The sequence below is a fragment of the Leguminivora glycinivorella genome, chromosome 1, assembly GCF_023078275.1.
Source record: "Leguminivora glycinivorella isolate SPB_JAAS2020 chromosome 1, LegGlyc_1.1, whole genome shotgun sequence".
Classification (NCBI taxonomy): Eukaryota; Metazoa; Arthropoda; class Insecta; order Lepidoptera; family Tortricidae; genus Leguminivora; species Leguminivora glycinivorella.
In genome coordinates, this window is record NC_062971.1 from 11,454,603 (window position 1) to 11,480,871 (window position 26,269).

The following is a 26,269-nucleotide window of genomic DNA, read 5'->3' on the forward strand; positions in this document are numbered from 1 at the left end:
ATACGATCATTCACTGCTACTTTTTTACTGGACCACTCTTTATGATAGAATTGATAGATATAAGTTTGTCACTGTATTTTAATAACAATAAATAAATTAAATACGTTTTTGAAGAATCAAGAGTTACCCATGGGCTATTTTACCACATTATTATTTCGTGACATTGACAATTATGTGCCTATTTCTGGGTTGATAATGATAAGTAACATTGTTACTCAGCGTCAATACCTCGTTGTTAACGATGGTGCTTTTTTACGCATTAGTGCGATAAGTGGTTCACTTCTTGTCAGGCCGAAACTTCGGAGGGCCATCTGTACTGAAAAACTTCTTATGATAGTTATGATACATGTGCGAAAAGGAAATTTGTAACTCTTGTTGATTTAAAACACTCCCTTCGGTAGTGTTTTAATTTATCGTCACTCGTTTCAAACTTCCTTTTTTCCGCACTTGTATCGTTATGTATACTATTTCAGTACAGATGGTGTTTGTTTAACGGAGTAGGGCGAGAAATGCGTCATTTATTTTTAACCGACTTCAAAAAAGGAGGAGGTTCTCAATTCGACTGAATGTTTTTTTTTTTTTTTTTTTTTTTGTATGTATGTTACTCGATATCTCCGAGAATCGTAGACCGATTTTCAAAATTTTTTTTTTGATCGAACGGGTATAACCCCGAGATGGTCCCATTGGCACCAAGTCGTGGTCTGATGATGGGATCTTGGAGAAATCGAGAGAACTCTTCAAATGTTATAGGCACATGTAATGTTTTTTGTGTATTTTTCAAAGGTGCACCAGTATTTGCGCCTGATGGTAATAATTTTATGTGGCTGAGCTGATGATGGAAGGTCAACTCCTCAATGGTTAGGAGTTAAAGGACAATTCTTTCACTACTGTACATATATTCGGACTGATACATATAATATCACTAGGAACCACTAAAAATCAACAAATAAAATTAACTTTTTAACAAAAAATAAAACCGCCTTCAAAAAAAAAGCGTGTTACAAAACACGGAGAAACTAAAAAGCCAAAAATAATAAACCTTCGAATTCAGATTTCTTATCGGATTGCAATAATCTAAACATCCAAATTATAAACAAATCAATTATTTTTGGAGTCGGGACCAGCCTGCGTATGGTTGGGTAGGGCAAACAGGAAATAGCAAGGCGACGAACAGGTCTGGTACCGACTACAAAAATAATTGATTTGTTTATAATTTGGATGTTTAGATTATTGCAATCCGATAAGAAATCTGAATTCGAAGGTTTATTATTTTTGGCTTTTTAGTTTCTCCGTGTTTTGTAACACGCTTTTTTTTTGAAGGCGGTTTTATTTTTTGTTAAAAAGTTATTCAGGTGGAAACTTCAGAGGGTCATCTGGGTACGTAGCCAAATGCACAAGCACTCACGATAATATCAGTTTCGTAGGTATCTATCGCTTTTGCGTATTGGCGCAAAAGAGCCAGACTGCGTTTCTGTCGGCGTCTGGCGTCGACGATTGTTATTCGGCTACGCCGGCTGTACTGCAAAACGTCGTAGGATATACGTGCAAAAAGGAAATTCGAACTCGTGTCGATTTAAAACACTCCTTTCAGTCGTGTTTTATAGCCATTCGTTTCGAACTTCCTCTTTTCCGCACTTGTATCGTAACGTAGTAATTTAGAATCAAAGTAAAATGAAATCTCCGGTCGTCTTAAAACAGTTTGAGAAGAGTTGTTTTATTGTTTATCGTGGTAAATGAAATAAAATACAGTTTTAATCTTTTGTAAACAATTGTTTATTAACATTTTATTTTTCATTGTATCACTCCACATATACACATTCATCGCAAACACTCGCTGGCAAATTTATCACCGTAGTAGCAATATAATGACTTTTATTCTGATAGGATCTATTTATGGAATTAATTCATGTCCTATTGCTAGGACTGCTTTCATTTTTCTTTCAGAATTGCGCCATGTGAATATACTCAAAGGTAAGACAGGAAAGAAGAAATTGTCCGCCTGGGACTAAACATCAAGACGGTTTCACAAGTACACATGCAAAATACACAGCCTAAGAAAATAGCGAAATTTCAACAAGATATTAGAGATAAAGCTACTTAAATAAGAAATGGAATGATTTAATCTTTTTATCTTTCAGTATACTCACAAACTTTTATTTTCTAAATATCTTCCCGATAAAAACTAGGTCCAAAATAGAAATCAAGAAGCAAATTTATCTTCAGTCAATTGTAAACGTGTTCAAAAATAATAATTAAATAAGATGTTTAATAAAATTTAAGCATATCCACAATAATTGTAAATTGTAATAAATAATAATTTAAAATACTGTAATTTTATTGGTTTGAAACATTATTCATAAAATAACATCAAAAAGAAAAATGAAAGTGACATGTTACCATGATCAATTTTAAGTACAAAATTATGATACTATTTTAGTACAATTGTTCGGGTAATATGTTATATTTTCACATAATTTAAACTTACATTTTGTCATCTTACAAAATTAAATACAAGAACATTATTATTGATCATCAGTCTATTCATAGTTTGATATAAATTTTACAATTTTGTCGATCTAACCTTTTAAATCTACACTCGAGTCGAAAAGGCAACATAAGAGGTAACAAATCTCCTTACTAAATAATATCTACATCTGCTCGGGAAATGGTACTTAATTGAGTGTGATAAGATTTCATAAAATACGTAATAGAGGAGTGTCTTTTTAGGAGGACTTATTTCTGTACGGAATCCATAGAAAAATAAGTACCTTTTGAAAAGACAATTTCAATTCTAATGGGGTCGGCGCACCGCAGCCCGTGGGGGCAGCCGCGCGCCGAGCCAATAAATAACCGGCCCTAGGTCGTCCTATGTTGCCTGATCACCACCATATTGTCACAGTACTCTTACAAAAGTAATGGAGAATATACTTAAATTACTAAAACTTAATAGTTTCTATACACAATGACTTAGGTTTCGACATTTTGTTCTTATAAGTACTCAAGTTATTTTAACCTATGGACTAATTACGTGCGTGATGTTTGTTTGTTGGCATCGGACGGGCCCGGGGGCGCTCGCGCGGCTCCGGCGAGCGCGAGGCGGCGCCGGCGTCCCCGGGCGCGGGCACGGGCTTCGTGCTACTGTACTTCAGCTAGGAAGCGAAACAACGTGAAAAAAATCTATGTCGATTTTAATGAAAACCGGAACAAGATTTTTAAATCAGAAATAACTATCAATCATCATAATTATAGGAACATATGACAATAATTAGTCAATCACAAAATAATATATGTATAAAACTGATTAACGCGTGATTCGCGTTCTTTTTTTATAAATTAGTCTAAAATCTTATTTTACGCACGTTTTGGCTTCTATACTGGTGCGAGTCTAGAGAGGGAGTTTAGAAATGGTGAGAAGCTCGGAGAAGCGATACGGAGAGCATAATTTGGCAGCAACGTGAAAAGTTCACAGCCTACCTTCGTGGTCTCGGGACACGTGCGCGTTAACGTCCAAAAGCGTTAATCGTCAATCGTCGTGATAGTGACATGAATAAATAGGGTTAATTTAGGAATCAGTATCGTTTCTGGAGCGGCGCGTTCGCGCAGTGGACCGACACTGCCCGAGCGCGCTTCGCACCGGTTACCTACAGAGATCGCAGACGGTGGTCGCGCCACCCGGCCTCTCGCCGCGCGCGGTCCTCGCCCGCGCCGCGCCCGGCGCAGCCTTGCCTCGAGGCAGCCGAGCAGCCCGAGCGGCAGGCAAGTCTGCGCCGTATCAAACAGTAGTTCTTTACTAGCCAAGAGATCGAAAGCGCGTTCGGGCGACGCGCGACGATATGAGGCGGAAAAACGATCCGCTCCGCCGTTACTATTTACAGGGCTCACGGATCGCACAAATAAATACATCGGATCTTAATCTAGCCGTTTATACAGATGTCACTTTACACTTTACGCTATATATACACGCGGCGCACAGCCAAGTTCGCGTTAGCGTCCAATAAATAAGTTAATGTCTGCACTGCACTACACTTGCGTCGCAAACGTCGGCGGTAGGCAATGATCGTCCAATACGTACACCCCTCCGCCTTCGAGCGCCCGCTTCACTAGCGACGTATCACTGCAACAAAGAGAGCAAACGTTATAGCACACTGCAAACCATGCAAAACCATCGTTAATTCAGAACATCGTTAGAACTAGGGTCAGGCGACACATTTTGAGGTCATTAAGTTATTGGTCAAGTGTGTGAGGACCGATATAAAGGTTGATGATGGTTGACTTACCCCCTTATTCATAAACGTACTTCTATCACACCAATACGTCGGAAAGGGACAAACGAACTTTATCGGCTTGATAACTTTAGTGATCGTTTATGAATAAGGGGGTTTGACTGCGAGGAAACTATAAATGGACATACTTTGTTTACGTATTTGCTATGTTATGTAGGTATGCCAATTTCAAACTTGCTTTGACGACTGACGACAAACGAAGCTACTATATAGTAACAAAATATAAATAACAGATTAAATTTAGGTCTCGGGCTCCAGATAACGCCTTATCGCTATCATCATCATCCGGAACTCAAATTAGAGCGGGGTTTGATACTGACCTATTGGCGCAATACGCGGAGTCCTGCGACAGCCGCGAGAGGCGCGGGTCTAGCGCGGCCAGCAGCCGCGCCGCGCTCTCCGTGTTGAGCGTCTTGCGCTTGCACTCCTCCGCCGCCGCGTTGTGCGCGTTCTGGCACTCGGGCGCCGGCACGTCGCACTTGCCCCACGTGTTGCGGATCACGCGCCCGCCGCCGCCCGCGTTCGCGGCGTTCTGCGCGCGCGCCTCCGCGTCCGCCGCGTGCTGTGCGCGCTTGCGTCTCCTTCGTATGCACGCCACGGCCACCGCCGCCGCCAGCGCAGCCGCCGGCACCGCCGCCGATAGCGCCGCGATCAGAGCCACGTGCCGCCCCGATAGCGTGTCTTGTTCTGGAGTCTCTCCGCCTACTCGCGGCATGTTCACACCCGCCACTAGGTCTGCCAGGGAGACGGCGCAGGCGCGACCGCTCCAGCCGGGCGCACACAAGCAGAGGAATCCGTCTACGCGGTCGCGGCAGGTACCTCCGTTCTGGCAAGGTGACGACTCGCACTCGTCTATGTCTACACTGCAGTCCTTTCCGGTGAAGCCGGGCCGGCACCGGCATTCGTAATCATTGTCAAGCACGAGGCATTCCCCGCCATTCGCACAAGGTTTAGCTAAGCAAAGGTCGACTCGAGTTTCACATCGTGGGCCTAAAAATCCAGGAGCGCACTGGCAGCGTTGCCCATCTACTAAATCCACACAGGTACCGCCGTGCTCGCAGGTAACGCCCGCGCAGTCGTCGATGTCGATCTCGCAACGGTTGCCGCGGAAACCGGCACGACAGGAGCAGCGAAAGCCGTCACCGGCGCGCGTGCAGGTGGCTCCGTTACGACATGGCGCCGCAGCGCAAGGGTCGGCTTCCAGATCGCAGTCGGCGCCGGCGTAGCCGGGCGGGCACAGGCAGGTGTAGCCGGTGACGCGGGGCTCGCAGGTGCCGCCGTGTCGGCACGGGCGGTCAGCGCAGGTCAGTCGGCGAGTTTCGCAGCGCGCGCCCTCGTAACCCGCCGGGCACGCGCACGCCAATTCGCCGCCCTCGTCTGGCACGCAGGCCCCGCCGTTGAGGCAGGGCCGCACGGCGCACGAGTGTAGAGATTTCTCGCAGTCGGGGCCGGTGTACTCGGGCGGGCATGCGCAGGTGTAGCTGCCTTGGCCGGTGTTGTGGCACGTGCCTCCGTTACGGCACGGTCGATGGTTGGTGCAGTAGTTGAGGTCTTGGTTGCAGAACAGGCCACCCCATCCCTCTTCGCAGTCGCAGCCCCACGGCTTGGAACAGGTGCCGTGCACGCAGCCGGGGTGCCGTTCGCACTGGTCGCACAGCTCGCCCACCCAGCCCGAGTGGCAACTGGAAACGGACAAAAACGTTCATTAACTCGAATGGGACGTGATAACAAGCGACTAAAAAATTGTCTTTCGGAACAATGAGGAGAATGAATGATTTAAAGGCGGAGGGAGGTTGTAGCGCTTAGCACAAAGGTGTGAAGTGGATACTCACATGCACTCGTCGGGCTTGAGGCAGTGGCCGTGGTCCGTGTCGCAGCCGGGCAGGCAGCGCGCTGCAACAAAAGAACGAGTTCGTTAGCGCCTTACAAAGACAAAACGGGCACAAAGGGATGCTGCTTAATGGATTTCTTTAAAGACATTCGTGTAACAACGGATGTAAGCCGTAGAGGGGAAGCGAGTGATTACACGAATATCAGTTGGATAGTAGCATCTTGCAAGTCGCGTGAATCCGTAAAGCTTGGCTTTGATAGTAAACAAATAGTATAAGTAACTATACAATAAGTAAATTATTTTAGGATTTATTTTCTTTCTCTATAAATAATTATGAATTTAGTATTCACAGTCAGTCAGACAAGCAATGCAACATATTTTTTGGCGTACGTGTTCAACGGTGGTATGTTCAATGCATCCACCAATATTTCAACTGATTATCTATCTGTACATAGGTATTTATTACATAGGTATGTAATAAAGTAATGTTTAAAAGTAAACTAAAACTATCAGGGATATATCCGTCCGTCCGTTAAGGAAAATACTTTATAAAGATGAATATTTAACTTCGACGTGATGTATTAAAGGCGTAATATGTGCGCATCGTTAACTGTGTGATTTACGTTCCATGCAACGAACGAACCTTACCCTGTTCTAGCGTTACCAAAAGAGAAACCGAAGAGGTGCGCGCGAGTCGAACGAGATGCATTACCGTGCAAAAACGCGTGCCTTTAACGAGTGCAAAAGGCGACCCAGCAGTGTATGTTGTCGGTGGAAAAAGTGTGTTTTGAAATAAGAAGTGCGGCGCGGAGTCGTACCGGTCGGGTGCGCATGGGCAAGTTATCGGAGCGAATACAAAGGGGGCAGATAGCGCGGGGAGACTTACTAACCGTCGCTCGACCGTTACTATTCCCCTCACTAGAAAAATACTAGACGCCATTTTGCTCATAGCTATCATTCCGAATGCAAATGTGAGGATTATTCACTTTCTAAATGAAATAAGGAAGCAGTCGTTGGATTCTGCAGCTAAAACTCTCGAGGATTTAGGACTCAGACAAGTCGGAGCTCAATAAAAGAGATTAGTTCCCAGCGCTTCCCTAGACCGTAAATAGGTTCGCTAAGCCCAACGCCGCCCCGCAATCCGCTTACGATTCACTCCGCGAAATTGGGGACTAAAGCCGCAGACATTTCACTTCCATTGTATATGTTAAGGAAATTAAACAATTCGCTTTCAGACTATTTCACACTTTCGCGGGTGAATTAGTGGCCGTTACGAATTAATTCTTACATTAACCTATCTCGTGACCTTTCATTTTAATTGAAATTTCTTAATAAAAATTTACGACTCGAATGCACAGGCGGCCGGCGCAACAAAGGGAGATCAAAGCGAGTCAAGTGCGAGCCCGTTGCTCTGCACCACTCCAGAGCACTCCCACTCTTATCTTGACCCCTTGAGGTAAAACGGGAGTCATAAAAATTACACTCCTAAAACTAATATTAGGGCATGAGTGGGCGTAAGGCGCCGCGGGGTGTTTTTACCGTCATGCAGGGCTATTAATTATTATCAATGGGCATGAGCAGTATCGATTCGTAATGAAAGGTTTTCGTGCACCGCAGCGATCGGCCAAGGTCTCAGGCTTCTCGGCCTTCGGCGAGGCCAGGTAGCTGGCGACAAAAAGCGACCTTCCCGCGGTCCCACATGACTGCAAATAACTGCCCCACATCTGTCTATATGGAGCGGAAATTAGGAACGCGTGGGATTCGCAACTTCACCTCCTATGGAGGATATATTCGTGAGAACCTTACTCTCGTTTACAATTAGGGAAATTAAGCGGCCGTAAAGGTTCTTGGCGGCTGGACTATCATTAGCGGGAGAGCGGAGATAATGCGCTCGGGACATGCAAATAAGTTTTCGGGATCGTTAAGCTTTCCCAGAAGGCAGATTCGTACTTACCGTTCTGCAGGCAGATGTGAGCACCGAGCAAGTTTCGTGACACGGTCAAGAACAGAACTTATTTCGTTCGATGCTCAGTTCTCGTTTTAAAAGTGTTTTTGACCCGGTTCGTCGCGGCTGTGTGTGTGCGCGCATACAGCGTTGTTTTCATTTCATTATGGCCGCTTCTCTTGCTTTTACATTTTCGTAATCACCGATACAAACCGAACTGATAGGGTTGGCGAGACTTTTATTGCCATATATTCGAACGTATGGTCGTTTTATATTCGCGAATGGCCACCGCTTTCACACGTTGAACTTAACAAGAGTGCAATTGAATAAAATTCTTCGATTAATTTGAATATTGAGCGAAATGTGTTTGGTGGTATATGGACCAGGATCGCACGATCAGCGTGGAGGCTGTGCGCAGCCCTGGTGTGCGAGCGAGAGGGCGGCGCGCGGGCGTCTCGCTCTCGTTTTTTGCGGCGCCGGAGTGTGGGAACGCGGCGGCAGGTGGGGCTGCTGAGATTGCGACGCGACATCCGCTCCCCACAATGCATCTCAGCACCGCTTTGTTTTACCGAGATCGAGACAAGATGTTTAACATACGCCAGGACCTCGCATTTGAAACGTTTAGATTTGCGAATTATTTCAGCTTATTATTGATAGCCCGATATTGATGGATGGTGTGTTTTGCTTTGTTTGGGAATGGGCACCGATGATTGACAAACAGACCACACCAGAGAACGCCGGTCGCACGCTTCGTATTTTCCAACTTGTGTGAATGACGATGTAACTGACGAGTGATGAGTCAGTTTTGTCTTTCCGACGTTCCATTTTAATAAAATTACCAACTTTATTTTTACTCTAAACAGGGATGTCTATTTCATATTTTTCGTAGCGGAACAATTTCAATTTAGAAATACCAAATCAGATTATAGAATTTTTTATTGGTCTAAACAATAACTAATAAAAGTTTATGAACCGAATACTTGTACGAAAACATTATACTCGTGGCATGTATAAAATGAAAAAGTTGTTAATTTATTATAAGGCATTTACTTGGAGGTCGAGCATTGGCCACAGGAAGTGGATAAATAGTACCTTATAAATTATATTCATAGAATAATACTATTAACTCGGTAATAATTAAAGAACACGGTTCAAAGTAGATATGCCACTAAGTAGGTAATTATTTACTTAAACAATTATTATTAGCACACGGTTCTTCTGAAAAAAAAAATGCACAAATGCAAAGAGTTACCTACTGTTACCTACGAACAGACTACAGAGTAACAAGACTTATATGTTTCACAGAAAAGGGGTGTACCAACGTCATGTTTAAAGCACTGTGAGAGTCGACGGGAGCAATTAATACATTATCTGTATTGCAATAAAGGCTATCAACTCCAATTAGGCAGAGGATGTTCGACTAAACTGTCGCGTAACCGCTAATGAGGAAGAGCGAATTGCCAGTCCCATATTTAAATTTTAAACAAATTTGGACCATTGCGTACTAGAATTTGAATTTCGATCCTTGTACTCGTATTATTAAATTTGGCTGTTTGAGTTATGGATGCGTTGACCTAAAACGGCTAATTTACACAAAATTGTATTGAAATCTGTTGCTTTGTATATGTATAAAATAGGTTCTAAATAGATAGCAGTATTGATTTAATTTATCTCATCCTAACTAATGATACATAGGCATGTACATATTGCTCATCTTTACAAGACTCTCATTTCATGCTGATAATTTTATATATAAATAATTGTTAAAAATCTAGATCTCATTATAGAAACAAGAACCATTTAGCGTAGACGTCAATCAGAAAACGAACTGGGAGGTAGTAGTGTTAAAGAACTTACGTTTCTGGCAATATTCCCCCTGCCAGCCCGGGAGGCAGACGATGGCGCCGCTGGGCGAGCAACTGTAGTGGCCGAAGCCGTCGTCGCGCGGCCGGCACAGCACCTCGCAGCCCGAGCCGTAGTAATGCTCGGCGCACGTGACGCGGTACGACAGCCGCAGGTGCGGGCCCGGGCTCCAGCGCTGCTCCTCCTCCACCCAGGGCCCCCCCACGTCCGCTATGCTCTGCTTCGTCATGCGCCCGATTAGTGTGTCTGGAAATAAACATCTCTATTATAACATTTTTAAAATGAAACAAACAATGACATACAACTATAATCTGCAGAAAGTGCGAAATTCACGGGGGATGATACGGCGCGGCTTAAGAATTTTAACAGTCAAGAATTATCATAATCATTTTTTGCAGAAAATAGGGCGAAACAAATTCATGATGCGAAAACAGCAACCAAGGAAAAAGTAGGATATCGAAGTAAACACCTCAAGTTCAAGGTTTTTACCTCAACTGCAATAAATAAACATCGCAATGGAATCTGGAATGAACGGCGTAGGTACATACAATCTAAAGCATTTTATCCTCAACAAACTTATTGCGCACGAATCACGATGTCCCGATAAGAGTGAATTTAAAAAGGATAATGGACATTAATTAAATTAAGATCCTTTGGTTATCGTCGTGGGAAAGGGTGGTAGATTGACCTGTTTGCCCGCATACCGTGAGACTATTGTCCGTGATTCTGTTCCATTTGACCGTGATTGATTTAAATTACTACAGTGACAGCATTTTTTATATAACTACTAAACGTTTATAAGAGGAAATATTTAAATCTTGGGAAGTGTAAGAAGGCCATTTTAGGTTTCGCACATTAATATGAAGTAACTCACATGACGTCATGAATATTTATTAAAAAAAAATTATAAATACTCGTAGGCACTTCATATGGATATTTTTACTAAGCAATCTGCAGTATGTAATAAACATGTTACTGTGAAGTGGGCATGTAATGCAATGTAATAGCTTGTGTAAGTTGTGTACCACAAAAACTAGCAAGGATGCATTGAATGCATTACGTGCCACAAAACCTTAGTGAAAACTACCCGCACTGATTTATAAAAAAAACTGCCAGTCCATTCATCACGGTCGAGCCTCGACCAGTTCCTACCTTTATTTATTTCTCTGTATGCCCACTTTTTAGTCTTGTTGCCTCGCCGGAACATTCCTAAGCCAGTAATCCTACAGCAGATAAAATTAAACCAGACGCGAAACAAAATTAAAAGGTATATAAAAACGATCGATCCGACTAATTTCGTGGCGTATGGTATTCGAGTGGATTGTGTTTTTATTTGTTTCGAAAGCGATAAAGTATTTCAAGTAATGAGAAAGAGTGTGAGCTTTGTTATCTCCAATTTACTCTTTTGTTTAGAAAGAGTGTGAGCTTTGTTATCTCCAATTTACTCTTTTGTTTACAAATAACGCAAAAATGATAAGCAACACAGACATTTGGATAATCGCGAGAGGATGCCGGAATAGCGCATAGTGCACACGATTTACCGATCCGGTATGGGCTTACACCGATCGTATCTGTCCAATAAATTTAAAAGATAAAACGCATACGCGCTGCAGCGCCTACCAAACGAAAATACAATCAGTCGACAATAAATATCAATTTATTCCGATCGAAGGCCGTTGAAAAATGTCAGTTATTTATCGCTTTTAAAACAAGGGTCGCGTGAGGCTCGTTTGTAACTAGATCTAAAACAAAATGAAACGTAAGCAGAAAACAACCTAGTGAAATATGATAGACATTTCTGAGAAGCATTATTAACGCGAAGTGCAGTGCAGAGTTCGGAGGGAATTAGAAAAATGATGTGTGGGAACTGAGCTTGCTTGCAATTTAGCTCCATGTAGCGGAGAATTATGGCACCCGTCCGCGCTAGGGCTGCGCGAGCTATGTGCGAGCAGGACTTAATGCAAAAACATTTCACTTATTATTTACTCAATTTATTGTTAAGCAGTTCGTAATGTTTATGAAGTGTCAGATTAAACTACTGTTAGCTAATAAAAAAAAAATACTGTTACCGCGAGGACAGGTCCGCGTGCTAACCCTCAACATCCGAATGACTAAGCAATTTGTAGGAAAATTGCAAATGTGTTAAGACGTTTCTATTCTGCATAGACGTATTACTCGCCGTCAAAACGTTACCAACGGTCCGGTATGAAACCGCACAAATTACACCCATTATCCCAATTCGAAGCCATAACTATATTAAATGAAGGTGTACGCTATCATCTATTAATGTAATTCCGAATCCCAAATAAATAACGCATTTAAAGGCAGTACGTGGCTCGCCCACCGATGCCGTAATTACGAGGTCAATACAAACAAAACGAGAGTAGGGAACGGTCGATAAACAAAAACAAAAATTGAAATAACCAATAATTTGTGCTATCGGTGGATGCTGCGCGATTTGGGAAGCTCACGCGACGCTTCCGTCGCGGCATCCATCGATCAATAGCCCACCGGATGCGGACCTCGCATTCATTATGTAGTCCGTAGATTGACAACGTCTATCGATCGCCTAAACTGGATCGCGACGATGCCGATGGTCTAATTAGTGAGCGCTAGAGTTCGAATGAAATCGAAACTTTAGAGCTTGGTCCGCCATCATTACTTTGGTCGCCGCCGTCTCCGACGCACCTGCCGGCACCTGCCGCCCCGCTCTAGCTGCGTGGTGTGGGAAAAGGCATCTCATGAATGGATTGTGTACACACCACGCACTCCTTTTGTTTATAAAACTGTCCACAAGCTCGATGAGTATTCGGCTTCATCGTGCCGCACACTAGTCAAATATACGCGTATTAATCGGCCAGCATACAGTTTTAGCTTTTTGCGACACAAAATGTCTCGCGTGTTTAAATTCCCCATTGTTTGGTAAGAAAATTGACATTTACGTTCCACGTGGAGAATCCGATGAATGCCAGATTGCACAATGTGGTCTTTACGTTACGTTTATAGGGCCTTGTGTATACATATCACCTAAAACAAGGGAAAGAGATAGACGATAGTAGTCGGGGACTAACTTGTAATGAATTGACTAATATCGTACAGCGGATAACGAGATAGCAAGCCGTCACAACATAACTGTATCAATAATCGCATCTCGGTCGTGTAATACCAGGCCGCGCCGCGCGGTAGCACCGCCCCGGGCCAAACGCAGTGGCCCAGACAAGTAATTGCTACGAATCTTATCGTCACTTTTCACACGCTCTTTTTTCCGGCTTCATCTATATGGAGGTGTAAAGCGAAGCAATGCAATAATAAATGTAAACTAAACAAATTCCGAGACAGTGGAGTGTGCCCTCCATTATCCCGGCGCATGTGCTCAGCATCTGTCGTCGGCGCTTCCTGAGCCTGTTGAATCATAAATTGAACCTTCCGGACCATCTTCCTTGGTTTTTTACCCGGCTCAAGCCCTACGACGAAAGATGGAGTGTAAACTAAAAAATGATTTCCCTCCGAGGTGTATCCTCGCGGTAAACAATATGGGCCCGTTGCCGACCAGGTGCCCGCCTCGGGCACACAAAAGATTTCGGTGAAGGAACGAGCGACAACATCGGATTCGCCAGAGAAGCGACAAGCCATTGTAGTTGTTTGTTTAGCGCAAGAATCCCTTTATGCGTTCATGAGCAAGCGCTATTCTACACAATTGTGCGTTTATCTATGATATACGGGATTCTTAAGTCATCGTTGCTATTCTTCAATACGCCTGCACAAAAATCAAACGAAGCAGGGGTGATGAGCGATCTTTTGGCGTAACGGCCTAGTTGCAACTGTAGCTGTTCTTTAAAACAAAAAACTAATGTGATTTAATTAAGTATTTGCCGGTGAGTCGATAGTAAGTGAGCACAAACGGCGTGCGTGTAACCTGTTATTACTGTTGATTAGATTTCTGTTGGTAACATTTCTCGGTAGTGGTGAGCACCGCCCATCGCTCCCGAGCGGTATTAAAATATGCCCGACCTCTGCTATCCACTCGGAGGCTAATGATTGCCGTAAACCGGCTCGTAGAGCCTCCCCGTATCTCCAAATCTCTTCTAAGTAAATCACCTGGGTTTTTTGTTGTTGGGATAGTAATTATGTCGGTCAGAGTGCAGCAGGATGAAAATCTAATTAAGAAGTGGGCGGGGCGGCAGTTTTCGCGTCTACCATTACCGTGTTTTTGAAAATCGAAACTGGACACTAAAAAAAGATAAAGATACGATATATTATTCGACTGCTTTTGAAATGTCTGGCTTTAATTTGGAACGTGACCCGTATCCAACATTATGTTGTCAGTTGTCATATTTTGGAGTGTTTGTGTGCGTGGTAATGCAGAAGCTAAGCGAATTACCCCGATGATGTATACGGTGGGTAGAATTCATTTGGAACCGTTTTTTCGGTCACGCCATGTCGCATGATGGTAAACCGCTGTCGAATCTTTATTGAGCATTTAGACTAGTAATATCCGTGCCCGAACTTATTGATCCAAACGTACTTCGATTGTAAATCAAATGATAATAATCGAAAATAAATTTATTTGTGCACATGGCAGTTGTAATTTGTGGCGTACCTATAGTGGCATGCTCATAAAATAGTCACGAAACCTTGATAGCTGCGGACGCGGTATCGGCGATTCGATTTGTTTTCCTGTGCTAAGTAGCAACGTGTACAGACAACGGCCACTAGAATATATTACAACATTTCTACTAAATTTTCGTCCTACAGAAGGCTGCGTTTATTAGAATAGTGCGCATTGCGACGCGACTCACGCGCCGCCGCGTGCTCCGCACGCCAATCGCCGCAGCCATGGGAACATTTTTGTCTTCCACGATATGATAATATGAGCATTCAAATATACATGCTGTCCGTTAAATGCACGATAAACACCCAGAATTACAGTGAAACCTGAATGTGAGCGACTCGTGACAGACGTGATTCGAATTTTACAACGGCTTCGGCGATTTCATGATCATGACCCTTCTTATCATAAATTCATTAACTCACCGTCAGATCTCGACGTCTCGTTGGTGTCGTGCCACGCTTCGACTATGAGCGAGAAAGTGCCCTGAAAAACAGAAAACAACCATTAAATTTTACACATAAAACAAAACGAGATTTGTATGTCAACGTAATTAATCAAGATAATACATCTTCAAAAATGAGGCCTTTAAATATGGGCGCGGCGGGTACAACAAATATTTCCCTTAGTTTATGAGGAGCTCGACCAGCGCCGAACTCGTGAACGGGTGTAAATTACCAGCATGATGGACAGGTGAACAAGGGAGCAGATGGTAGCGAAATGGTTTTTAATAAACGCTAAAAATAATACAAGTTCATGTCGACTGTGTTACAATTTAAAGTGCCCAATATGGGACTCCGTAATGGTGTCGTGCCTTAAAAAATAGCTCCGCGTATCTGATAGGGAGCTATTGACATTTTGTCGATGTTTACACAAGGAGGCGAAACGGCAGTCTAAATCGATTATAAACGATAACGCGACGAGTCAACACCTTCGAGGCGCCTGCGATGACACTTATCGACGACTTTTATGGGTGACAGCGCTCCAGTTCCGCTCTTGCAAAAACGGAGGTACTAGCATTAATCAGTTAAGAGTAAAAATATTTTGGAATACAAGTGTAATAATAAAGTAATATTGCATAATAAAGACTGATGGAACTCTTTCAGTTTCGGAATGCTAGCAGAAGGGTTATGAAAATTTCTCCCACCCGAGGAACCGGTTGTTTGAAGCATAAACTCGGATCGAGGTTGCATCTCGACCCGCGCGCACGACCGCAGCTTCGATGTTCTCCGACCTTTAACAGTTCACTAATCGAGCTTTAATTACGCGACCAATCGGACTCGTTAATAAACAATTTACAAGATCAAAAATTAAACCTTGTTGATTTTGGGCTGAAGTCGTTAAAGGATTATCGGGCAATTAAGTTCGTCGGAGATGTTTGTACGGGAATTAATGACGTATGAAATCTTGAAGGGGAGCCGGGCTGAATAATTACAATGAGCACGTCACGGCAGCTGCCGGGCCGGATGGTAGGGTCACCGTTTAACTCACTTGATCACCGTTCTTAAGGAGTGATTCAGTTTCTCTGACAGATGTCGCTGTCAATTAGCCTGATGAATGAAAACACTATTTGCATGGGCACCATGCGCTCAACAATGACATATTTGCATAGGAAACGCGCCTGCTATAGACAATGATTATTGTCACTACGAGAAATCATCGTTTCTCGGAGCGTCACACGGCCACTAAAAACGAACTCTTTACTTCTCGAAACGCGTTTACTTATTCATAAGCCTTTAATTGCTTATCGATCGAGTCTCAATTAAGAAATGGGTGTCGGTGTTGGGTTTTGACGAAATTATAACAAGCATTTCGTTAAATACGTGGACAATACTAGCGGACGTCTTATCGCCGCCTCTGCATACTAAGCAGGCTGCTGTGGGGGGACAAAATGTGAGCCTTAAACCTTCGCAGCTCCTCCTTCATCGCATAAAACGACCATTTAACGCCAGTAATACTTTATGAATAAGGAGCGATACACGGTGCGTTGTCAAAATACATTATGATGGTACTCCGCGTAACCGATCAAAATGGCAAGCCGTATAGTAGGTAGAGTCGTATTGATTTGTTAATCGAGTATGGAGAGTGCATTTCGGTCAGCTGTGGCGGCGTAAGTATATGCCGGTTCCCACGACAGTGACTCTCGACGCGGCCATAAAAAGTGGCCGACGTAAGCGTACGTGTGCAGGTAGCCTTTATAAACGCGTCGAGCTGGCAATACCGTACACAGAGTTGCATAGACTTGTTACCTACTGGGCCCGCAATTAAGGAAACGTGTCGTGTACGCCACTTTACTTATGAGTTATGATATATTAACGATCGATAGGTACACGCAGTTCGAGATCCTATTTTGAAAATAAGCGAAGCGATTGAGTACTATAAGTATTTTTAGTATTTAAATTAAAAATTGTAATGTAATTTAAACGAATTGAACAATAAAAAGACCGCTGTATCACAACGCATTAATCCTACGCCTGAATGCGATGCGTTAAATTGTATAACCGACTTAAACGAAGCAATAGACTGATATGATGCGGTCTGACCGTCCGAATGTTAAGGAATTGTTTGATAATCGTTTTATGAGGGTGCCCGAAGAGGCTACTTCCATATCTGAGCCAGTTCCAACTTTATATTTGTTATTAATTAAAATGCTCGATGTAAGGATACGTGGGAACGAGCGAGGCTCGTTTGTGCTGGACATCATGTGTTTGGGATCTTTATGAGCTTTTACGACTAATGGACAAAGAGAATAATCAGGTGCCGGCCGTTTCGGCGCTTACCACGTGTCTCGTCCATTGTTTTGTTTGCTAAAGAATGGAATGCGGGTAAACTGCAAACAGATGTTTTAGATACTTATTTATTATGTAAATTTCAGTCCGTCTGTTGAGTTGAGTGGCACTGGCAATTAGATTGTACTAGCTCACTTCACTGTAATGAAAGTTTGTATTCAGGTGAGATTAAAATGGAACAAGGTCGCGCCCCGATTATTCGTTCCACTCTTGCAGTGTACTATCGAAAGTATTCATAAAACATCAGGAAAAATGTATTAGGCTTCGCTTTCGAGTTTCGACATAAGAAAATATTTGGAACGCAAACACCGGCAAGTAGAGTCGTGATTTCATATTTCACACTTTGTTACACCGCGGCGAGGACAGGTTTCGATGCACCCAGCCGGCACAGACGTCTGAACGATTGTTGCGATACTTAAAATGCTCCGCATAAGGTCTCTAATCCCAATAATAATATACAAAAACACTCGCAAATTAGATTCGACCTTTTTTGATACGATGCCGCACCATACGTCAAATTAAAAGATATGCAAATTTCAACGTCTGGCTGATACAGGACGCGTAACGTGTTTCATTATTTAAGCGTTTCGAGAGCGTTTAATTCGGATTATTAATGCTTTTAATTAAATTTATCTTCCTTCTATTTCGGCGTGGCCGATCGCCCGGTGCGTTGACCCGCGCTTGCCGCCAGCATTGGTCCTTTTCGATGCAATAAAATAGCATGAGCTATTAGTGTTATTGCGAAATACAGCGTGTGAACGGGAGGCTTCCTGTTGAAATAGTCTCCCACAAAAAATATCCAGGTCGACGGTTTATTGGCGACAGTACCTACACGTGCATTCGGCTAGAATGCTAAGCAGTTTCGTGTTAAACGCGAGTGCGCTGAGCGGTACCGGAGCCTCTCTACAGTGCTCGCCTATCCGCCGGTTTACGTATTCGTCCAAACGCCACCACTATGTTTCTATCGGAATGCATTGTGACTCGGCCGGGTTATCCTTGTCGCTACAAGCACGTCTCGGACGCATATATAGACAAAAGTGAGACGTTCTCAACCGCCGACCTCGCGAGCTATGTGAACTTACGGCGTTCCAAATTCAAATTGTTAAACGAGAGAAATCCTTTGTTTGTACGTCTAAATGGAATGCTTAATGTAAACGGATTTAAAGCACTTAAAACTTGAAAGAGTAAAGTAGAAATAAATCATTTGGATTTATAAGAATCGCTGGAAGTTGTCCAATGAAACCAATTGTAAAGATTTAATACATTTATTAGATTTCAATTTAGTAATGTTACATACCTATCATATGTCATGTCTCTTGAACCGGTTCGCAATAAATTAAAGAGCTTTCAAACAGCAGTTTATACGCTTGTAATGATATTAAAAGATATAGCCACTCAGTAAATGATTGTAATTTTCGAGATGATTTCGCATGGGGCCATTGTGAAACCGAGGACATTAGTTACTAATAAATTTGGCCATTTAAGTTGTTCACACGCTAATCATAAAAACTAACCATTAAATCGAGGACCGCAGCAATGCCGCAATCAGTTAGCAAGAATACAAACATCAAGAGGAAAATTAACAGTATTTAGACGCCACGCCATTAAATGCTTAACTGCCAAACGCGGTCTTAGACACCCGCAATATTAGAAGAAACGTGTGGTTTTGTAACCGTGAGACTTAAACATTTCGGCTACTAAAGACCGCTCGGAGACACGAAATAAGTCAGACATTAACAATTTATTGCCCTCAATTACAATCATCGCGAAAAAAGCGACTTCACGGTAGGAATTCGGGGCTGAATACTGGCTAAAGTGAAAAACGAACCGGCTACCTTTAGCTCACGAGGCATCTGCCGGCGACCGCCGCTGGCATCCCAAACATGAAAATGTCCGCAATAAACTACGGAATGATTTGAATGGCGCATACAGGGTGGACTTGGAGCGTTAGTCAATATTACTTTACATTTCTTAAATATGTGAATTTCAAACAGATTGTTTTAGTAATAAATTGAAAGCTATGTATTATGTAGGTCACATCGTCATAAAGTTTATAATGTAATTATAAAAAAAAACTAAAACATATGTTTGTATCTATACCTACCTATATGATAAGATAACGTTTCGCAAATATATTTTAATTTTTATATGCAGTGAAGATCTGGAAAAGATTACTAATTAAAACTAAAGTTAACAAATTTTGAAGTCATCGGAAAGCTTAGATTGAGGTGATAAGAGAAGGGTAAGAAACCGAAACCGCGGTACAAATAAACAGCTCATTATCAGCTCACCGGATCCCAAGATGATGCGCGGACAGCCTCCGCCGCGCCGCGCAGGTCGAGACACGATCACAAACGATATTTATAATTAGGGGCCCGCGCTGAATTAAACCAGTAACGCAACCCATCATTTATGATTAAGATTACAACATGGTCGTCAAGTTTAAGTTTTCAAATTAGCAAACTCAATATCAAGTGTTTACTTAAACCGATTAGAATTTATTTAATACGCGGAACTCTCCAATAGACTCAAACTCCCTGGTTTCCCGTTCTACTTTGCATATCATGAGAACAGACAAACACTCGATGAGTAATACATAGAAAAGTGACGAGTTTGTACTCTGGTCACGGTTGTAGCGAATGGAAATAAACTAAGTGCGTTTTACAATCACAAGAAGAGCGATAACCAGCGACTAATCTAGCGGATCAACAATGGAGACGTGCGTTCCGAGAAATATCCCGGAGTGGAGTCTTCAATAGGACATCGAGATGTAATCGCGCTCAACCAATACTATCAGTCGTATGTAAAACGACCGTTCCAGTCTACAGTTTAGTAGTTCCCAGATTACGATCGGCCTTTGACACGATGATATACATATATGCTTATAAGGGTGCAAGTGAATATTAGTGCGCCTCTCGCTTGGTACATACGAGTATGTATGTAGTATGTACCCTATAATGAGCGGGATTTATTCGCCCGGTCGTGGATACCGCCCGCCACATGAGCGTACTGCGACTCAGAATTCCTAGAAATTGAGCGCATGTGGTGAATAAAGCCAGGAATGCGAGGAATTTCATCATTGCAGATTTGAGGGCCCGACGCGCCCTCGCGACGTGAGAACGCACCCGAACGACCACCGTCAACTAATAAAAATGGAACGCAGCTTAAAATGGTGACTGGGAACGCGACGCGGTTGATCTTCATTTCAATTTTGTGTTTGATATTTATCTTGTTAAATAACTCGTTTTCGACTACAGCGATGACAAAAAATCCATGCAAACTTTTCTAAAACATATCGGGCTCTTTGAACACGATTTTACTAGCGCTAGCGGCCGTAAATGATTTGAGAGATGCAATTAAAATGTCAGGATCTGGCCGTAAATGAGCGTTCATTTGAAAAAGGAGTGTTTTCTTAGCGTTCGGCTCTAGCCGCCCGTAATAACAAAACCGGTAAAGTTTATTGTCTATTCAGTCGGTTGATGAGCTTATTTTCTTTATCTGCTTGTCTATGACTAATCATAATCTCAAGTGAGATTTTATTTGAGAAGTGTGGACGTGGGATTGTTGTTGTAGCACCCGGAAGGCCCGGCATAATTGAGGCATCGCTGCTATTGTGCGGCGGTTTATTTAGGCGGATTCAGTAGAAAACTCGCCGTTAATTGATAAGGTTGCCGAATACCTGCGCACTCACTTGAACAATGCGAACGTACCAATTATACACGCTCCGATTGTTTAATTTTGAAACTTATGAAATAGTGATTAAGTTGATTTGCAATGGCTGTCGTCATTCCCCATTTCGAGCAATTTTATTTAATTATTTTGTTCTGTATTAACGGCCGGGAGATAAAGACGGTACGAGAGCAAACCACGCGGCATTCCGTAGATCAGTAGACTTTATTAAAAGAAGCGGATGTAGGGGTAAGTATTTTAAGCGGATCCCGGCGCGGGCGGATTGAGATAAAGGAAATTATTAAGAGCGTTCTTTACGTGAAAAAACTCGGTAGACGGAAGTTGTGCTCGGCGATCTATGGTTTAATATAAAGCGTCCGACGCACTATCGCGTTACCAGTCTGAAGTAACGAGTCGATGATCCGTACGAAGGTAACGTTTTCCGTTTTTCGTGTGTGCCCGGCTTATGTAACGGCTCGCCCGCGGAATAACAATGCCCGCATAACCGATTACAATTCGATCGTAATTATGGGCGATTTGAACCCAGTTTCATGTTACGATTCGTGGTGTGAAGTTTTTATGCGACGTGAAATGTATTGTTAATTACTTTCTAATGGAGAGGCCGCTAGCGGAGTAAGAAGTGGCAGCGTTCTCACGGTGACAATGTCTCGGCTGCTGAGGCAGCGTGCGTTACCGTACTATTGTTTTGAAATTCGAATTCATTGACGTCACAACGTTATCTTCTTGATCATCTTCTATATTCGAACCTCGCCAAGTCACTGGCCTACTAGGTTGTCGACTTTCATTGAAATGCTAAATTACGTACGTACGTACGCACATATGTAGAGCGTGAAACTATTGACGAAACATGCAAAGTGTGAAACAATCTCTTGCTAGTTGTCTGTTTCCTCGCGGACGGCCAATGTTAATAACACATATTGTGTAAAGGCTCTCTGGAAAATTTTTACACATGTCGTTCGTCGTATCTTGTAATTTGCATACTGTTGTTGTGTCGAATGTAATTTTCACTTAAAGGCGTCGGAATAGCGGCATACCTATTAATTTAAAACATAACAATTGAATTCTCTAGATTCGGTTTGGAAGATTCACAATTAACCAATTGTAGCGCGCCCCCCGCGTCGCTGGGAACGCCACGCTCGGCCGAACCGAATACACTAAAAAAATGTACAAAAGTATAAAAACTCAAATTTGTGCATAACTCGCTCCGATTCAATTAGCCTTAGTAGGGACCTAGGAACACGTTAGTTTATGTATCCATCTCCATTCAATGATGTTAACTTACTTTATTAAAATTGTCGAAAGAAATTACTGTACATACATGAGATAGGTATACAGTTAATTAACTAATAACACAAGAATTCAAAATTTCAACAGTTTTTATCGACAATTTAACAACAATGCGAGTCCATTTATCAAGATAAACCGAGATGAGTAATGTCTAAAGCAATACGGATCTAAAGTGAATCTATAAAAAGTATAGTTCACGGTCAGCGGGCGGCATGCGCGAGGCATGCGCGGAAGTACACTCTGACATTTTACCTCACGGTATGAGTACACCTTGCGTTACCCCGTTTCCCTCATCTTTAAAAGTAATTGCGGATCAAAATGGCGCCGAGTAACGGTCCTCAGTGAATGAATGAACAGTTTCATTCTACTCGGAGCAGCCCCGCGAAGGGCACAATTAGCCCTGAGCAGCATTAACCTTTCCTCGAGACACGTAACAATTAAACTCGCATACAAGCTACGTGCGCCGAGTCGCTTATGTCGCGACATCCGGACTAACGGGCTTCACAAAGCTGTATTACAATATAAAACTTGTGATTTACAAACACAAATTGTTTAAGAGTAAAATAAATGAAACCCAGCCGCCAGCCGGGCGGCTGAATACAAATGAGATTTCTTTTTGGAGTGAGCCATCTCTTTCTTTAAACGGATGATGAATCGTTTCTATGCGTCGTTAACGCGCACGCCGTGCTTGTAATTTCACTGTTCGATGTTGTCAGTAATATTAATATGCTCATGACCTATTATCGGGAGGTCGTATCTGGTTAAGGCTGAGGTTATTTCACTACGGATCAGATAAAAAAGTTCGGATGCAGTTGTGACGAAATCGATTCTCCCGGCTCCAGGCAGGGATGTAATACAACCTCGACCGTTAGCCGAGGCGGAGCGCGCGATCGCGCGGATCGCGTTTCAAAATATTGTGATGCTGGCCATCGACACGGCTTGTCGATGACTAAATTAAATGTCAATTTCGAAAATCGAACGCCGCCGATCCTTTTTAAAGCGAGCGCCGTTCACCTGCCCGGCCAGTCACGAAGGCGCGCAGAACGTGTACCAGGCATATACCAACATTACGCGTACATATTTATTCGTGCGGGCGATATGCCTCGTGAAACAGGCTCTTCTCGGTCCGTCGATGACCTCATTGTGAGAAAAAAAACTCAGTTAATAATGCTTCTTAGGGTGAATTATATGTATAATGAAATGCGATGTACCTATTTCCAGCACGATCAGGTCGTGAGGCCGTGACGTGTCGCTGTCGAGTGCTTCTTCAGTGCGTACCTATAAAGTATCTGTCAGAGCGGAACATATGTACTGTTCCAGCAAATGGAAACCATTTATCCACCTGGCTACGGCTAAGATAAAGGACATATGGTGTGAATTCGGTAGTGGCGAGGAAGCTTCGGCCGTCACTGTCACTACCGAAATTTGATTGACGGGATTATTTCGCGTGGTTTTCGCTCAATTGGTCCCAAGCTACACCATATGTTTGACAATAGACCACTATGGGAATTTAAACAGGAAATTTCAATTTAACATTAATTCATTCGGAACTATGTGGCCAATGGAGAACACAGGAACCACACTGTATAGTCTTACAATTTCGTTTGCGGTGTGTGTTTCACGGTTGTCTACCTGCAGTTTCTTTAGTTACCAAATGCCACGTTTTTCTCCAGATGGTCCGAGCTTGTGCAAGCCGAGCTTAGGAGCGTTTGTTTGTTCAAACATTACGAGACGGTACGACATTTGAAGCGGGCCGCTAAATAAAATACAAATAGCACTCGAAACCTCCAGTGTCCACAGTGCGGCCAGAGACAATTCACGCCGGCGGAATAACCGTAACTTAGGCCCAATTAAGATGTCCGTTATCCTTGAACGCGAGATAGATCTAAACAAGTAAATAAATAACAGGTAATTACAATATCGAATCACGATCCCAGCCGGCTTTAAGTAGGTAATCGTCTGGAGATGAGAACGCGGCGCGCCGAAGGTTAACCATAAGAACTGCCTCTAATAACACACGTACGACGATTTAACAATTAATTAAAAATGAACCATTGAAAGCCTGAACCATCCCACGCGCTCGTTAAAACATCAAGTATTCTTATCGTCATCGCTTCTGTCAAATTTGAATACAGAATCCCGTAATTTCTTTTTTACTATTATTTACAGCGGCTGAGACGCGGCCTTCGTGGATTATTGGAATTTGAATGTTGGTAACATCGGCGGCATTGATTTATTAATGTAGGGTTGCTACTTAATGCTTTTTTACGACGTATTGATTTTACTATTATTGCTTACAAAATTAATGAAGTGTTGGGCTGTTATCAATAGTAGTTTCAATAGATTTTAAACACTTACCGGCCACGTAAAGTCGAACGGGAACACGATGGGATTGGTGAATCCTTTCACATTAAGGTTGGGCACATCCAAAGAGTTTCCTCCGAGCACTGGTGTCGTAATATCACCGAAGGTACAAGGTGATGTCGTATCGATATTCGCTTGGTAAATCTTGAGGCACACGCGGAATTTAGTCCTGCACGGCGCCAGGCAGGGCGCATCACTACTACTTGAGGAACCATCACAGCACTGGCCACTACTTAACCTACCCATTGGGTTAGTAAAACTTTTTATCCTAAGTTCGAAGAAACCAGACGTCAGCACCTGAAACAAAACATTCAATTAAAGTACGGTTCTAAATCAACTGTCTAAAAGAAAACACCGCGTTTCAACTAATGACGGTCGAATAACCTTTTATGGAGGTTAGTAATAAAAGCAACGACGTAAACGTCGTCTCCACCGTATAGTCGAGTTCATTTATCAATATCGTATTGACAAGACAAACAGGGAGCCTGGTGTAAGTGATACAACTTTCGACACCCCCAAGATGTAATCCTCAAACAGATTGAGTATTTGCACAACTGGCCGTGCTGTATCGACCGGGAGACATTAACGGTTTTACTGGACACTATGTGGGTCGTTCAAAAGTAGGGTTGCGAGCTTGCGAGCATGTGGGGTGACTTCACTGTGCGCGACACCCTTAATCCGATTCATATTTCGAACGACTATTAAGTGTAGCATTAGTTTTTTTTCCATTTAGAAACAATATTATCTGGGCTCTAGTTGTTTTTTCCACACAAAATAGCAAATTTTTAATACGATAGTGGGGACCTATTATCATTTTATTCGATGTAAATAAATAGCCACGTTTGTAGACAATAAGGATTATGAGTACGGCAAAGAAGGCTTAATATTAAAAACTATAAACTGAAATAAATGTCATATACAAGGAAAAATTACCAAGGCCTTCAAGTGTTCAAAGCTGGATTCGAACCAGCGTCCTCCGTTATCGCGACGGATACCTAAACCACTCGGCCATTCGGACACGGTGGCAAGTGGTTTCTATGAGGATAAATTAATTTGTTCTAAGAATAAGAATTAATATTAAAAAGTTGCCAAAAGGATGAAAACAAGTCAAAATGGAAAAAATAAACAATGACTATAAAATTGTCAAATGTTCGGATCCCCCACGCATTGTTTGTATATTTTTCCTTAGCTGCCAGGATCAAAAATTGATGAAAAATGTGTAGCCGGCTACTGATGATAGATAAGCAGTCGTCAGCTAAATGACTCAAATTCCCCGAGTTTTTTGTTAACAATGAATAATAATAGCGAGTTTTTGTTCCCTCCAGGGTAGTTTAACCCTTGTACATCAATACGCACAGTTGTTCGTCGCATAAAGGCATAGCTCTAAGACTCATACACCAGGGAATGCGCTTAAGCATGCACTGAACAGCAGTTCAATAATTATTTTTATATCAACGCAGTTCTTAAGCGTATTAAAACTTACATACATACATACTTTTAATTTCAATAAAGACAGGGCTTGAATGGGAAGGAGCGATGTTTATATGGCATCGGAAGGAAGTGGTAGATATTAAGTTATGGCGTCTCAGCGAATCACCGCCGGCTCGG

General features: G+C 42.7%; 1 protein-coding gene across 2 annotated transcripts in view; it reads right to left on the bottom strand.

Moving 5' to 3' along the window:
* Nucleotides 1-1,749: 1,749 nt before the first annotated feature.
* Nucleotides 1,750-26,269, bottom strand: part of LOC125230348 (neurogenic locus protein delta) — a 32,869-nt gene continuing 8,349 nt past the window's right edge. Inside the window, exons 2-7 of one of the 2 annotated variants that reach the window (XM_048135484.1) lie at nucleotides 24,656-24,958; nucleotides 14,957-15,017; nucleotides 9,917-10,168; nucleotides 6,116-6,176; nucleotides 4,604-5,965; nucleotides 1,750-4,114 (exon numbers count right to left, since the gene is read on the bottom strand). In XM_048135484.1, coding sequence (XP_047991441.1) covers nucleotides 4,021-4,114; nucleotides 4,604-5,965; nucleotides 6,116-6,176; nucleotides 9,917-10,168; nucleotides 14,957-15,017; nucleotides 24,656-24,958 — 2,133 coding nt within the window. In that variant the 3' untranslated portion in view covers nucleotides 1,750-4,020. Of the gene's footprint in view, nucleotides 4,115-4,603; nucleotides 5,966-6,115; nucleotides 6,177-9,916; nucleotides 10,169-14,956; nucleotides 15,018-19,611; nucleotides 19,664-24,655; nucleotides 24,959-26,269 lie in introns of those variants that run through there. The other variant, XM_048135492.1, reaches the window with a different exon arrangement.